The following is a 14,981-nucleotide window of genomic DNA, read 5'->3' as shown; positions in this document are numbered from 1 at the left end:
GCGTCTCCCATTGGCTCAACGCTGGGGCTCGCTCCTGTCAATCACAGCCATTCCCGCTCCTGGTTGGGTGGCGGCGATCGCTCCCGGGAATCGCCATGGAGCCCGCGGGGCCGAGGCCGCAGCGCGGGGCCGGAGCTTCAGCCGCCCCTTGACCTCTCACCTCCGGCCCCGGGCGACCAAACTGAGCCTTGACCGCGGCCAGGATCACCTCAGGCCGCGAAGACAGCACCAGAGCCTCGCCCAGCGCCTTCCCTTCCTCAAACACCTCACACAATGGCGTCCACCTCCTGACCCCCTCCGTCGATGGCGTCCGGCCTCTAATCCCCCCCAGCGATGGCCTCCACCTTCTCCCACCCCTCACTGCGTGCTGCCCGCTCTCCCCAACCCCTTACGCGGTGGTCTCCATCATCTCCAGCCCCTCCTGTCTCGGCACCGCCATCCCCAGCCTCATGGCGATGGCTTCCACCAGGCCCCAGGACATGATGGAGAGAGCCCAGCAGAGCTTGAGGAGATGCTGAGGGCACCTCAGGGTGCCGCTGGGGCTATGGGGCCTGCAGGAGAGCAGCCCCAGAGGGCAGCTCCTGCCTGGGGGCCAGAGCTGGAGGGGGGAGGGCAGGAGGCTGGGGCTGGGCTGTGCCCAGGGGCAGCCCAGGAGGTGCCAGCAGGAGCAAGCTCTTGGCTTGGAGGCTGCAGAGGCCTCAGGGAGGTTGTGGAGCCTCCTGCTGGGGAGAGCTGCCAAGGCCAGGGGCACCCTGGGGCTCCTGGGGGCGCCCTGGAGGAGCAGGGGGGGTGCTGCTTCGTGGTCACTGCAGCCCAGGGCTGTCCCTGAGCCTCACAGTGGTCACCAGCCCTCCCCTGTCAGGGGGAACAAGGGGCAGCACAGCAGCTTTGCTTGCTGGTTCCTCTGCCACTCGGGGGAGGAAGCTGTCTCCTGTGCAGCCCAGGACCACCCTGCACTGCCGGCGCCTTGCTGCCTTGTCCCTCCAGCAGGCAGCCTGAGACGGAACACAGCCAAGTGCCAGGGGCTGCACTTTGGCCACAGCAACCCCAGGCAGTGCTGCAGGCTGGGGGCAGAGTGGCTGAGAGCAGCCAGGCAGAGAGGGACCTGGGGGTGCTGGTTGATGGTAAGCTGAACATGAGCCTGCAGTGTGCCCAGGCAGCCAAGAGGGCCAAGGGCATCCTGGCCTGCATCAGGAACAGTGTGGCCAGCAGGAGCAGGGAGGTCATCCTGCCCTGTGCTCAGCACTGGTTAGGCCACACCTGGAGTCCTGTGTCCAGTTCTGGGCCCCTCAGGTTAGGAAGGAGGTTGAGCTGCTGGAAGGTGCCCAGAGAAGGGCAACGAAGCTGGGGAGGGGTCTGGGGCACAGGGCTGTGAGGAGAGGCTGAGGGAGCTGGGGTTGCTTAGCCTGGAGAGGAGGAGGCTCAGGGGAGACCTTCTTGCTCTCTCCAACTCCCTGCAGGGAGGTTGTAGCCAGCTGGGGGTTGGTCTCTTCTCCCAGGCACCCAGCACCAGAACAAGAGGCCGCAGTCTCAAGCTGCGCCAGGGGAGGTTTAGGCTGGAGGGGAGGAGGAAGTTCTACACCGAGAGAGTGATTGCCCCTTGGGATGTGCTGCCCAGGGAGGTGGTGGAGTCCCCATCCCTGGAGGTGTTCAGGAGGAGACTGGACGGGGTGCTGGGTGCCAGGGTCGAGTCGATCAGGTGGCGCTGGGTGATGGGTTGGCCGCGATGAGCTTGAAGGTCTCTTCCAACCTGCTTTGTTCTCCTCTGTTTCTACTCTAACAGCTGGCAGGGCCTCCATCAGAGGACTTCCTCGCAAAGGGCTTTGTGGGCGCGGAGCTGGGGGCGCAGCTCCGCTCCTTGCACCGTCCTGGGGCTGCGGTGCCTCGGGGCCCGCGGCGGCCGGCCCCGCCCTTCTCCCGCCCGCCGGCCAATGGCGTCGCAGGGCCCGCCCCCTGCCGCCGCAGTCCCCGCCCCCTCCCCCGTCCCGCCCTCCTGATTGGCAGGGCTCGGAGCGGCTTCCCGCCCCGCGGCGCTCCCCCCGCGGCGCTCCCCCCGGGGCAGCAGCCGCGGCCGGCAGGGGCAGCCCCCGGCTGGCAAACCCAGCAGCATCTCTTCAAACCTCCTCACGGTCCCGATCAGCTCTTCCAGGAGCTCCCAAAGCCGCCGAAAGGTGCAGCCTAAGCTCTGCTCTGAGCCCGGCACAGCTTAAGCCCTCGGGCACTCGAATCGCTGCCACACACCTGGAGTGAACCTGGTTCTGAACTGGAGTGAAGCCAGGTCTGAACTGGAGCACTGGGACTGGACCTGGTTCCAGACTGGAGTGAACCCAGGTCTGAACAGGAGCACTGGGGCTGGACCTGGTTCCAAACTGGAGTGAACCCAGGTCTGAACTGGAGCACTGGGAGTGGACCTGGTTCTGGTTCTGAACTGGAGTGAACCCAGGTCTGAACAGGAGCACTGGGGCTGGACCTGGTTCTGAACTGGAGTGAACCCAGGCCTGAAGTGGAGCACTGGGGCTGGACCTGGTTCTGAACTGGAGTGAACCCAGGTCTGAACTGGAGCACTGGGGCTGGACCTGGTTCCAGACTGGAGTGAACCCAGGTCTGAACTGGAGCACTGGGGCTGGACCTGGCTCTGAACTGGAGTGAACCTGGTTCCAGACTGAAGTGAAGCCAGTTCTGAACTGGAGCCCTTCCCTGGGGCCAGGCCCAGCTGACCTCCCCCCAAGGCTTCTCCAGAGAGGACAACCAGGAGGAGCCCTGGAGATGGCCTCAGGCTCTGCTGGAAGAGGAGGAGGAGGAGGAGCAGCAGCAGGCAGCAGCTGCCAGCCCCAGGAGCCCTTTGCTGGCCCAGGCTGGAGCTGAGCAGCAGCTGTGGCCCCAGCAGAGGCCTCCTGCCCCGGGGCTGGGGCACAAGGCCACCTCTGGGGGAGCTTCCCAGCAGCAGCAGCTGGAGAGGTCCTTGGGCAGGGGAGGAGATCCTCCAGCTTCTGCCAGGCCCCTCCTGGAGGGCCTAAGGGCTGGGTGGACCCAGGGGGGATCATCTCCCTGGTCAGGTGTTCCCCTCCATGGGGCTCAACCATCTCCCCTCCATCCCCTCATGGAGGACACTGAGGACATTGACCTCCAGGTGAGACCAACCCAGGAGAGCTTCCCCCTGGGGAGACCAACCCAGGAGAGCTTCCCCCTGGGGAGACCAACCCAGGAGAGCTTCCCCCAGGGGAGACCAACCCAGGAGAGCTTCCCCCAGGCCAACCCAGGAGAGCTTCCCCCAGGTGAGACCAACCCAGGAGAGCTTCCCCCAGGGGAGGCCAACCCAGGAGAGCTTCCCCCAGGCCAACCCAGGTGGCCCCCAGGCTCCAGCAGGGTGCAGGAGCTGGGCTGGGCCCCGGGCAGGAGCCACCCCTGGAGCTGAGGCTGTGCTGAGTGCTCTGCAGCCCCCAGCTGCAGGCAGGGCTGGGAGCAGGGCAGAGGCAATGGAGGCTGAGGCAGAGGTCCCCTGGGGATCATCCTTTTATCTCCCCCCCGGCCCCAGGAGAGCCTTTGGACAGACACCACACATCTCCACACCGCTGCAGCTGGGGCTCAGCCTCACAAGGGAGAAGAAACCACTCTGGGGGGGGAGGGGAGGGGGGGAGAGGTGCTCTGGTGTCACCCTGCCAAGGTGACCCCCCCCAGCCCCTCCCTTCTGGCTGCTCTTAGACATTTCCTCCCCCCCAGCCCCCCCTGAGGCTTGGCCTCCAGTGGCAGAGGCCTCCCCTGGGCCAGGAGGTCCAAGCCCAAGCTGGGGAGGGAGGGAGGGAGGGAGGGAGGGAGGGAGGGAGGGGATTCTCCTCCTGGCCCCCAAGCCACCTAGAAACCCACCAGACAGCACAGAACTACTACTAGAAAGGGTTAGAAAAGCCAACTGCCCCCCTGCCCCCCCCCCCCCCCCCCCCCCCCCCCCCCCCCCCCCCTCCCCTCCCCCAGGGCAGGCCCCAGGCCAGCCCTGTGCCGCTCCAGGCTGCTGCTGCCGCCAGGGGCCGAGCAGAAGGGACCCCCAGGAAGGTCTCCTGTGGCCTTCACAGCTCCTCTGCTGCCTGCCCCCAGCACAGAGAGGTCACTCCAGCTCCCTCCCCAGGGTCACTCAGCAGCTTCCTCCTCCTGTGCTGCAGCAGCTTCCTGGCTTGCTTCCTCTTCCTCTTCCTCTGCTGCTGCTTGCTGCTGCTCCTGCCCAGGCTGAGGGCCCCCAGCAGGCTCCCTGCCTGCTGCTGCAGCTCCTTCTGCTGGGCCCTCAGGCTCTGTCCCTGCTCCCTGTGGCTCCTCCTTGGCTCCTTCTGCCCCTGAGGTCTCCTCAGGCTTCTCCTCCTCCTCCTCCTTCAGCTTCTCCTCCCCTAGGCTCTCTCCTCCATGTTCCTCCTCCTCCAGTTTCTCTCCTGCCACATTTGCCTCCTCCTCCTCCTCCTCCTCCTTGCTTCCATCTCCTGCTGCTGCTTCCTCTGCAGGGCCACCAGCTCCTCCCTCTCCTTCCTCATGCTCCTCCTTTTCTTCTGCATCGTCTGTGAAAGGATTCTCCCCCTGGGGAGAGAGGGAGGACAACCCTTGGGCTGCTGCCAGCAAAGCCTCCTCAGCAGCACCCAGGGAGCAGCTCCTGCCTGGGGAACCCAGCACCAGGGCTGGCACCCCAGGGGCTGTGGAGGCCTTGGCTTGACCTCAACCTCCCCAGGTGACCCCAGAACCACCCCAAATGACCCCAAAACCACCCCAGGTGACCCCAGAACCTCCCCAGGTGACCTCAGAACCACCCCAGGTGACCCCAGAACCACCCCAGGTGACCCCAAAACCATCCCAGCTGACCCCAAAACCACCCCAGCTGACCCCAGAACCACCCCAGGTGACCCCAGCTGCCCCCAGCCCCAGGGCCTCTGTGGAGGCACCCCCAGAGCTGCCCCCAGGGCCTACCTTCAGATACCTCTCCAGCTTCTTGCTGATGAGTTTGTTGTTGAGGATGCTCCTGGCCACCACCAGGGAGGACTTCTTGGATTGCTCCATCATGGCCTGCAGGGGAGGGGAAGGACACCCAGAGAGAGCTGGGCTGAGGTCCCCCAGGGGGCCCAGGAGGTCCCCAGGGGGCTGTGCTGGGGGGCAGGAGGAAGAGTGTGGGCAGCAGGGCCCAGAGGGAGCTGCTGCTGCCCCTCTGCTCTGCCCCAGCCAGGCCACAGCCCCAGAGCTGGGGCCAGCTGTGGGCTGCCCAGGGGCAGAGGCCAGGAGCTGCTGGGCCAAGGGGCAGCAGAGCTTGAGGAGATGCTGAGGGCAGCTCTCTGGGGGCTGCTGGGGCTGTGGGGCCTGCAGGAGAGCAGCCCCAGAGGGCAGCTCCTGCCTGGGGGCCAGAGCTGGAGGGGGGAGGGCAGGAGGCTGGGGCTGGGCTGTGCCCAGGGGCAGCAAGGGGCAGCCCAGGAGGTGCCAGCAGGAGCAAGCTCTTGGCTTGGAGGCTGCAGAGGCCTCAGGGAGGTCGTGGAGCCTCCTGCTGGGGGGGCAGCTGCCCCCTGGGGCTCCTGGGGGCCATGCTGGGGGCACCCTGACAGCCACAGCCCCACTGCCAGCCCTGGGGGGCACCCTGCTGGGGGGGGAGGGGAGCCCCAGGGCTGCCTGTGCCAGCCCAGGCCCCGGCCCTGGCCCTCACCCTGCGGTTGTGGTTGTGGTCCAGGGACTTGAGATGCTTCTGGATGATGCCAAACTGCATGGGGATGAAGAGGTCACAGGCAGCACAGTGAGCAGCCTCCACCTTCCTCAGGAAGTGCTCCATGCCCACATCTGCAAGGCAGCAGCAGGGGGCATCAGCTGGGGCTGGGGGCAGCAGCAGGGGCAGGGGGCAGCAGCAGGGGCAGGGGGCAGCAGCAGGGGCTGGGGGCAGCAGCAGGGGCTGGGGGCAGCACAGCAGCAGGGGCAGGGGGCAGCAGCTGGGGCTGGGGGCAGCAGCAGGGGCTGGGGGCAGCACAGCAGCAGGGGCAGGGGGCAGCAGCAGGGGCTGGGGGCAGCAGCAGGGGCAGGGGGCAGCAGCTGGGGCTGGGGGCAGCAGCAGGGGCTGGGGGCAGCAGCAGGGGCTGGGGGCAGCAGCAGGGGCTGGGGGCTCAGCTTCCTCCCTGCCTCTGCCCTTACTGCACCCAGAGCTCTCTGCCCTCCACTCTTCTGACCCCCAGCCCCAGGGGGGAGGAGCCCCCAGCCCCAGGGGGGAGGAGCCCCCAGCCCCAGGGGGGAGGAGCCCCTCCTGGGCACCTTGGGTGAGGTCCTGGTCCCTGTAGATCTGCTGGATGACTGCGTTGATGTCCTCGATGCCCCTGCGCCGCTCCTCGGTCTTCCTGGTTTTGTTGGCCACATACTCCTGGGGGCCACAGGCCCAGAGTCACCTTCCCCCTCCCCCACCCTCCCCCCACCCCCAGCTCCAACCTCCCCTCCAGCTCCAACCTCTCCCCTCCCCCAGCTCCTTAGGCTGAGGTTGGGTTGGAGTTGGGTTGAGGTTGGGTTGAGTTGAGGCTGGGGTTGAGCTGAGCTGAGCTTGGCTGGGTTGGGCAGGGTGGGGGGCAGAGCCTGGGGGGCAGAGCCTGGGGGGCAGAGCCTGGGGGGCAGAGCCTGGGGGGCACCCTGGGGGGCACCTGCAGGAACTCAGCTGTCTGCTGGGGCAGCTTGGTGCCCACGAAGCAGAAGCGCTGGGGGGCAGGCAGGCTGGGGGCAGGCTGTGGGGCTCCTGGGGGGCAGGCTGTGGGGCAGGCTGTGGGGCAGGCTCCCTGGGGGGCATCCTGGGGCTCACCTGCAGGAACTCAGCTGTCTGCTGGGGCAGCTTGGTGCCCACGAAGCAGAAGCGCTGTGGGGCAGGCAGGCTGGGGGCAGGCTGTGGGGCTCCTGGGGGGCAGGCTGTGGGGCAGGCTGTGGGGCAGGCTGTGGGGCAGGCTGTGGGGCAGGCTCCCTGGGGGGCTCCTGGGGCTCACCTGCAGGAACTCAGCTGTCTGCTGGGGCAGCTTGGTGCCCACGAAGCGGAAGTGCTCGCGGTGGAAGCTGCTGCCCAGGTGGGAGTTCATCTCCTCCCCGTAGAAGGTTCTGTACTTGCAGAGGGAGCAAACGAACTGGATCCTGGGGGGGAGGGGCAGCAGCTCCAGGATCTGGCGGGATCCGGTGGGATCTGGTGGGATCCGGCCCCCCCCCGGCTCCCCTGCCCCCCCTGAGCTGCCCTGGGGGGCTGGGAGCTGAGCTCAGGCAGCTCCCAGAGGTTCTGTTCCCCTCCTGGGGGCGCTGAGGAGGCCACCCCCAGCCTGGCTGCTGCCTGGCAGGGAGGACCTGAGGGGCAGCAAGGCCTCTGGGGGCCTCCTGCAGGGCAGCAGGGGGCAGCAGGGGGCAGCAGGGGGCAGGAGGGGGCAGGCAGGGGGCAGGAGGGGGCAGGCAGGGGGCAGCAGGGGGCAGCAGGGGGCAGGCAGGGGGCAGGCAGGGGGCAGGAGGGGGCAGGCAGGGGGCAGCAGGGGGCAGCAGGGGGCAGCAGGGGGCAGGAGGCCAAGGAGGCCTCCAGCAGCCTGGGCTGGAGCAGGGCAGGGATGGGGCCCAGGGCTGGGGGGCACTGGGGGCAGCTGTGGGGCCCTCAGCACCAGGGGGAGCTGGAGGGGGTGGAGCATGGCCCCAACCCACCCCAACCCAACCCAACCCAACCCAACCCAACCCAACCTCAACCCAACCCCAACCCAACCCAACCCAACCCAACCCAACCCAACCCAACCCAACCCAACCCAACCTCAACCCAACCCCAACCCAACCCAACCCCAACCCAACCCAACCCAACCCAACCCAACCCAACCCAACCCAACCCAACCCCAACCCAACCCCAACCCAACCTCAACCCAACCCAACCCCAACCCAACCCAACCCCAACCCAACCCCAACCCAACCCAACCCAACCCCAACCCAACCCCAACCCAACCCCAACCCAACCCCAACCCCAACCCCAACCCCAACCCAACCCCAACCCAACCCAACCTCAACCCCAACCCCAACCCAACCCAACCCAACCCCAACCCAACCCAACCCCAACCCAACCCCAACCCAACCCAACCCCAACCCCAACCCAACCTCAACCCAACCCAACCCCAACCCAACCCCAAACCCAACCCAACCTCAACCCAACCCCAACCCAACCTCAACCCCAACCCCAACCCAACCTCAACCCAACCCAACCCAACCCCAACCAACCCAACCCCAACCCAACCCCAACCCAACCCCAACCCCAACCCAACCCAACCCCAACCCAACCCACCCCAACCCAACCCAACCCAACCTCAACCAACCCAACCCCACCCAACCAACACAACCCAACCCCCACCCAACCCCAACCCCACCCAACCCAACCCACACACAACCCAACCCAACCCCAACCCAACCCCAACCCAACCCCAACCCAACCCCAACCCAACCCCAACCCAACCTCAACCCAACCCAACCCCAACCCAACCTCAACCCAACCCAACCCCAACCCAACCCCAACCTCAACCCAACCCAACCCCCACCCAACCCCCACCCCCCCAGCCCCCCGCCCAGCCCCCCCCCCGCTGCCACCTCTCCACCATGCGGTCTCTGTGCCTCTTCTTCTGCCTGTCCTGCCCCTTCTTGCCCCCCTGCAGCTTGCCTCTGATCTCCTCCTGGCTGCAGAGAGCTCCTGCAGGGGGGGGAGGAGCAGGCAGCACCTCAGGGCCCTCCCCAGAGGCCTGGAGCTGCCCTGCAGCACCCTGGAGGCAGCCTCAGCCTCCCCCTCACCTCTCTCTGAGTCTCTTCCTTCCTCCTCTTCCCCTTCCTGGAAGTGCAGGGTGGGGAAGTGAAGCCCTCTGGGGCTGAGCCAAGAGCTGGGGGCTGGGGGCTGCCCTCTCCCCCAGCCCCCTCCCTGGCCCCAGCTCCCCCAGCCCCATGCTGGGCAGCCCTGCCAGCACCCCAGGGGGGGCTCTCAGCTGGGAGCCCAGCAAGGGGGAGGGGGCTGGGGGAAGGAGAGAGGCTTCACCCCCACCCCCCACCCCCCACCCCCCACCATGCAACCCTCTGGGGGGCACCAGGCCCCAGGGACTGGCTTCTGGGGGGGTTCCCCCCCTCTGGGGGTCAGGTTTTTGGGGGGGGGTTGCCCTGCTTGCTGCCAGCCAGAGAGAGATTTTGCTTCCAGCCCCCCCTGGCCCCTCCCCAGCTGGAGCTCTGCACCCCCAAAACGTTGGGGGTCTGGGGGGGTCAGGGCCTCACTCACCCCCCTGGAGCCTTCCTTCTCCTCCTTCTCTCCTGACTCTCCTTCTGTGCCCTCCTCTGGGACACCAAACAGAGCTCAGCACCAAGGCAATGACCCAGGGGGGGCTCCAAGCGTGGCAGGAGGGTGAAGCACCCCCAAAAGCCCCCCTGGAACACCCCAAAAGACCCCCCTGGAACACCCCCAACCCCATGACCCCCCCACCAAAAGGACCCCCCCACAACCAACCCCCCCCTAAAGCCTCCAGACACCCCCAAAACCTCCCCAACCCCCCCCAAAAGGCTCAACCCCCCCCCAAATGACCCCAACCACCCCCAACCCCCCCAAACCAGCCCCAAACTGCCCCCAACCCAGCCCCAAACCACCCCCAGCCCCCCCAAACTGCCCCCAACCCCCCCAAACTGACCCCAACCCCCTCAAACCAGCTCCAACCCCCCCCCAACCTGCCCCCAAACTGCCCCCAAACTGCCCCCAACTCCCCCAACCCAGCCCCAAACCAATCCCCCCCCCCCCAACCCCCCCCAAGCCCCTCCCCACCCTGCCCAGCTGCTTGGTGCCCCCCAGGCTGTGCCCCTCCCCCCTCACCATTGTCAGACTCAGAGTTGTCTGAGTTCTCCTCCCTGTCCTCACAGCCCCCAGGCTGCTTCCTCTTCTTCCCCCCAGGATCCTTCTTCAGCTTCTTCCTCTGAGGCTGCAGGAGAGCAAAGGGGGGGGGGGGGAGGGGTGGTGAGGCTCCCAGGAAGGGTCTGCTGCAGCCCCCCCCTCCCCCAGAGGCCCCCAAGGGGCACTGGGCAGGGGGTGCAGCTTGGGACCTCAAGGAGCAGCCAAGGTGTGGGGGGCAGCAGGGCAGGGATGGTCCCCCCCAGCCTGGGGGGCACTGGGGAGGGCCAAGGGGGGGGGATGGAGGCAGCCTCAGGGCTGGGAGCCCCACAGCTGCCCCAGCTGGGTGTGGGGTGACCCTGCTGGGGGGGCTGCAGCCATGGGCTGGGGGCAGGAGGGGCACCCAGGGCTGGCTCCTGCCCTGGGGTCCCCCCAGGGAGGCTGCAGGGCAGGGAGCAGGAGGCCAAGGAGGCCTCCAGCAGCCTGGGCTGGAGCAGGGCAGGGATGGGGCCCAGGGCTGGGGGGCACTGGGGCTGGGGGGGCTGGGGGCAGCTGGGGGGCCCTCAGCTCCAGGGGGAGCTGGAGGGGGTGGAGAGTGGCCTGGGAAGGGCAAGGAAGGGTCTGGGGGAGGAGGGATAGGGAGACCCCTGGGGGGCCCTGCTAGGGAGGAAGGGGGGAGACCCCCCCAGGGGGAGCTGCTGAGGAGGGGGGGGGGGATAGGGAGACCACCAGGGGGACCTGCTGGGGAGGGAGGGGGAAAAGGGAGACCCCAGGGGAAGAATGGGGGGAAGGGAGACCCCCAGTGGGGACCTGCTGAGAAGGGAGGGGGGGGATAGGGAGGCCCCTGGGGGGACCTGCTAGGGGAAGCAGGGAAGGAGGGAGACCCCCCAGGGGGAGCTGCTGGGGAGGAAGGGGGGGAAGGGAGACCCCCCGGGGGGCCCTGCTGGAGCTGTGATGCCCTCTCCCCCCCTCCCCCCCCCGCCCCTCACCTTGAAGTCTGCGTCCCAGCCCCTCCAGCCCCTCCTGCCCCTGAGCCGGGGGGCGGCAGGCCCGCAGCGAGCGCCCCCCGGGAAGCCTCGGGGGGCTGCGGGCTCCGGGAGGATGCTGTGGGAGAAGAGGGAAGGCAGCCGCGGGGGGGGGGCGGCGCCGCCTCCCTGCTGCCCCCTGGCGGCGCCGCCGGCAGCCGCTTCGCCCCACGGCGGCCCCGCGGCGCGGCCGCCCCCGGGGTAGGGGGGCGCCGGGGCCCGGCCGTTGCGACCCTCCCGCGGCCCGGGCTGGGCGCGGGGGCCGCCGAAGGCCTCCCGGGGGCGCTGCGGGAAGGGGTCGCGGCGGTTGGCGTAGTAAGGGGGAGCCCCCTCGTAGGGGGGGTCGTAGGGGGGGTCGTAGGGGGGGTCGTAGGGGGGGTCGGGGTCCGGCTCCGCCTCGCCGTAGTCGTAGCGGTAGAGGTCCCGGTCCGGCAGGGAGGGTCTGGAGTCATAGGGCTCGAAGGAGTCGTACCTGGGGGGGAGGGGAGAGGGGGATGGGGGAGGGGACACGCAGGGACCCCTCCCCCCCGGCCCAGGCGGCTCCAAGCCTCAGCCAGGCTGCAGCCCAACAGCCCCAGGGGAGGGAGGAGGGAAGGGGCTGGGGGGGAGGGAGCAGGGAAGGGGCTGGGGGGGGAGCAGGGAAGGGGCTGGGGGGGGAGGGAGCAGGGAAGGGGCTGGGGGGGGAGGGAGCAGGGAAGGGGCTGGGGGGGGAGCAGGGAAGGGGCTGGGGGGGGAGGGAGCAGGGAAGGGGCTGGGGGGGGAGGGAGCAGGGAAGGGGCTGGGGAGGGAGCAGGGAAGGGGCTGGGGAGGGAGCAGGGAAGGGGCTGGGGGGGGAGGGAGCAGGGAAGGGGCTGGGGGGGGAGGGAGCAGGGAAGGGGCTGGGGGGGGGGGAGAGGGAGCAGGGAAGGGGCTGGGGAGGGAGGGAGCTCTGGAGCTGCCACCCTGGAATGTGTGGTGCTGAGGGCTGTGGTTTGGTGCTGAGGGCTGTGGTTTGGTGCTGAGGGCTGTGGTTTGGTGCTGCCCTGGGCCGTGGTTTGGTGCTGCCCTGGGCCGTGGTTTGGTGCTGCCCTGGGCCGTGGTTTGGTGCTGGCTCTCCAGGGTTGGCCTCCAGCACCTCCAAGGTCCTCTCCCTCCCAACCCCCTCCCCAGGCACAGCCTGGCAGCCCCCAGCCCCCAGCCCCCTCCCCGGCAGGCGAGGGCAGAACCTCCACGGCCTGTGCCAGGAGCCCCCCCGGGCCCCAGCCCACCCCGGGGCCCCCTCCTCACCTGTCCCCATAGTGGGAGCCCTGCATGGGCTCAGGCTCCAGGTGGGAGCCCAGCTCCAGGCGCTGCCCCAGCTTGGCCAGGCCGGGGTCGCCCTCGGCAGCCATCTCCACGTCGGAGCCGGAGAGGTCCCAGGAGCCGGCGGGGGCCAGGCCGTAGCCATAGCTGCCGGCAGCCTCCTGCCCGTAGCCATAGCCATAGCCATAGCCCTCGTAGCCTGCAGCCAGGGCCAGAGCTCAGCCGGGGCCCAAAGCGGGGCCAGGGCCCCAGGCTGGGCTCCAGCCCTGCCCCACGGCCCCAGGCTGGGCTCCAGCCCTGCCCCACGGCCCCAGGCTGGGCTCCAGCCCTGCCCCATGGCCCCAGGCTGGGCTCCAGCCCTGCCCCACAGACCCCAGGCTGGGCTCCAGCCCTGCCCCACGGCCCCAGGCTGGGCTCCAGCCCTGCCCCACGGCCCCAGGCTGGGCTCCAGCCCTGCCCCATGGCCCCAGGCTGGGCTCCAGCCCTGCCCCACAGACCCCAGGCTGGGCTCCAGCCCTGCCCCATGGCCCCAGGCTGGGCTCCAGCCCTGCCCCATAGACCCAGGCTGGGCTCCAGCCCTGCCCCATGGCCCCAGGCTGGGCTCCAGCCCTGCCCCACAGACCCCAGGCTGGGCTCCAGCCCTGCCCCATGGCCCCAGGCTGGGCTCCAGCCCTGCCCCACGGCCCCAGGCTGGGCTCCAGCCCTGCCCCATGGCCCCAGGCTGGGCTCCAGCCCTGCCCCATGGCCCCAGGCTGGGCTCCAGCCCTGCCCCACGGCCCCAGGCTGGGCTCCAGCCCTGCCCCATGGCCCCAGGGTGGTTTTCCTCCCCCAGCAGGGCCCTGGGCTTGGGGCATTACCTCTGCTGCTGCCAGAGTTCCAATCTCCATAGCCTAGGAGAGAGCAGAAAGCAGTCACAGAGCAGGGGGCAGCAGGCTGGGAGGGGGAGAGAGGCCAGGGCCAGGCTGGAGCAGGGCAGAGGAAGCTCCTGAGGGGCAGCCAGGCCAAGGGCAGGCTCCTGGCCCTGCTGGGAAGGAGCCCCTGGCAGTGCTGGGGGACAGCCAGGGGGCCCAGGAGGTCCCCAGGGGGCTGTGCTGGGGGGCAGGAGGAAGAGTGTGGGCAGCAGGGCCCAGAGGGAGCTGCTGCTGCCCCTCTGCTCTGCCCCAGCCAGGCCACAGCCCCAGAGCTGGGGCCAGCTGTGGGCTGCCCAGGGGGCAGAGGCCAGGAGCTGCTGGGCCAAGGGGCAGCAGAGCTTGAGGAGATGCTGAGGGCAGCTCTCTGGGGGCTGCTGGGGCTGTGGGGCCTGCAGGAGAGCAGCCCCAGAGGGCAGCTCCTGCCTGGGGGCCAGAGCTGGAGGGGGGAGGGCAGGAGGCTGGGGCTGGGCTGTGCCCAGGGGCAGCAAGGGGCAGCCCAGGAGGTGCCAGCAGGAGCAAGCTCTTGGCTTGGAGGCTGCAGAGGCCTCAGGGAGGTCGTGGAGCCTCCTGCTGGGGGGGCAGCTGCCCCCTGGGGCTCCTGGGGGCCATGCTGGGGGCACCCTGACAGCCACAGCCCCACACCAGCCCCACACCTAACCCAGCCCCAGAGCCAACCCCAACCCCAGCCCCACTGCCATGCCCCAGGGCCAGTCCCAGCCCCACACTAGCCCCAGCCCCACACCTAACCCAACCCTAGCCCCACTGCCATGCCCAGCCCCACACCATGCCCCAGGGCCAGTCCCAGCCCCACACCACCCCCAGCCCCAGGGCCACCCATAGCCCCCCAGCCCCCAGCTGAGCTCCAGGAGGCAGCAAAGGAATCCGAAAGGCAATAAAAGGACTGAAAGAGAACAACAGAGCAGGAGGAGGAGGAGGAGGAGGAGGAAGGGGAAGGTCAAACGGCTCCGAGCCCAGGCAGGGAGCAGAGTTCCAGCTCCTGCCCTGCGCCCGGGGGAAGCCTCCGGAGCGGAGCTCAGCTGCCCCGGGGAGCTGCGAGCCGGGCGGGCACCGGGCGGGCACCGGCGCCGCAGAGCTCCGTTAAACCTCTCCGGGGCTCCCTTAACCTCCTCCCGGGCTCCGTTAACCTCCTCCGGGGTTCCGTTACCCCCCGAGGCTCCGTTAAACCCCAGGGCTCCGTTACCTCTCCCAGGGCTCCGTTAACCTCCTCCGGGACTCCGTTACCCCCCGGGGCTCCGCCGCCCCTCGGCGCTCCGGTCCCCGCCGAGCCTCCGCCGCCCCTCGCAGCCCCCCCAGGCTGCGGCCTCCCCCCGAGCCCCCCCCGGAGCCCGCAGCCGCCTCCCGGGGGCGGCCATCTTGCGCCGCTGCCGCCGCCCCTCACCTGAGTAGCTCATGATGGCGGCGCCGCCGCCTCCTGCCACCGACGGCCACGGCCGGGCCGCCGCCCCGCCCCCGCCGCCCCATTGGCCGCGCCGCCCCGCCCGCCCCGCGCTCATTGGTCAGCCGCTGCTCCTGGTCAAACCTCCCCGCCCGAGGCGCGCCTCCCATTGGGCGCCGTGGGAAAAGGCTTTCCCCGCCCCCCCCGGGGCTCGCTCGGCGGCGATTGGCGGAGGCCGGCGTCGGTCGAGGCGCGGCGGGCTCCGCGCTCAATGGACCCGGCCGGGGCCGAGCGCCGATTGGCCGCCGGGGATGTCACGTTGCCGAGGGGGTGTGGCCGCCGGGGCCCTGCTTTGTCACTGGCCAGGCAGGGGGCGCGCCGGCTCCACTGCCGCCAATAGCACGGCGCAGCCGCCCGGCCCCGCCCCGCCTGCTCCTATTGGCTGCCTCCCCGGAGGGGGCGGGGACGCAGGCGACCCACCCGCGTGGGGAGCCGCGTGCCGCGGAGCCGCGCGCCCCCGCGCGGCG

General features: G+C 69.8%; 1 protein-coding gene across 1 annotated transcript; it reads right to left on the bottom strand.

The window, feature by feature from the left end:
- Positions 1 to 4,026: 4,026 nt before the first annotated feature.
- Positions 4,027 to 14,489, bottom strand: AKAP8L (A-kinase anchoring protein 8 like). The gene is made up of 13 exons (XM_054179544.1): positions 14,458 to 14,489; positions 13,005 to 13,037; positions 12,133 to 12,346; positions 11,039 to 11,338; positions 10,831 to 10,925; positions 9,245 to 9,300; positions 8,757 to 8,809; positions 8,575 to 8,685; positions 6,966 to 7,107; positions 6,256 to 6,361; positions 5,663 to 5,793; positions 4,942 to 5,037; positions 4,027 to 4,557 (listed from the first exon to the last, which is right to left on the bottom strand). The coding sequence occupies exons 1-13, from the start codon at positions 14,468 to 14,470 to the stop codon at positions 4,123 to 4,125; spliced, it is 1,785 nt and encodes a 594-aa protein (XP_054035519.1). The 5' UTR covers positions 14,471 to 14,489; the 3' UTR covers positions 4,027 to 4,122.
- Positions 14,490 to 14,981: the final 492 nt, after the last annotated feature.

This window comes from Dryobates pubescens, unplaced genomic scaffold (assembly GCF_014839835.1).
Source record: "Dryobates pubescens isolate bDryPub1 unplaced genomic scaffold, bDryPub1.pri scaffold_78_arrow_ctg1, whole genome shotgun sequence".
Taxonomy (NCBI): Eukaryota; Metazoa; Chordata; class Aves; order Piciformes; family Picidae; genus Dryobates; species Dryobates pubescens.
Note: the sequence above shows the minus strand (reverse complement) of the source record. Positions and strands in the feature narration are given on the sequence as shown.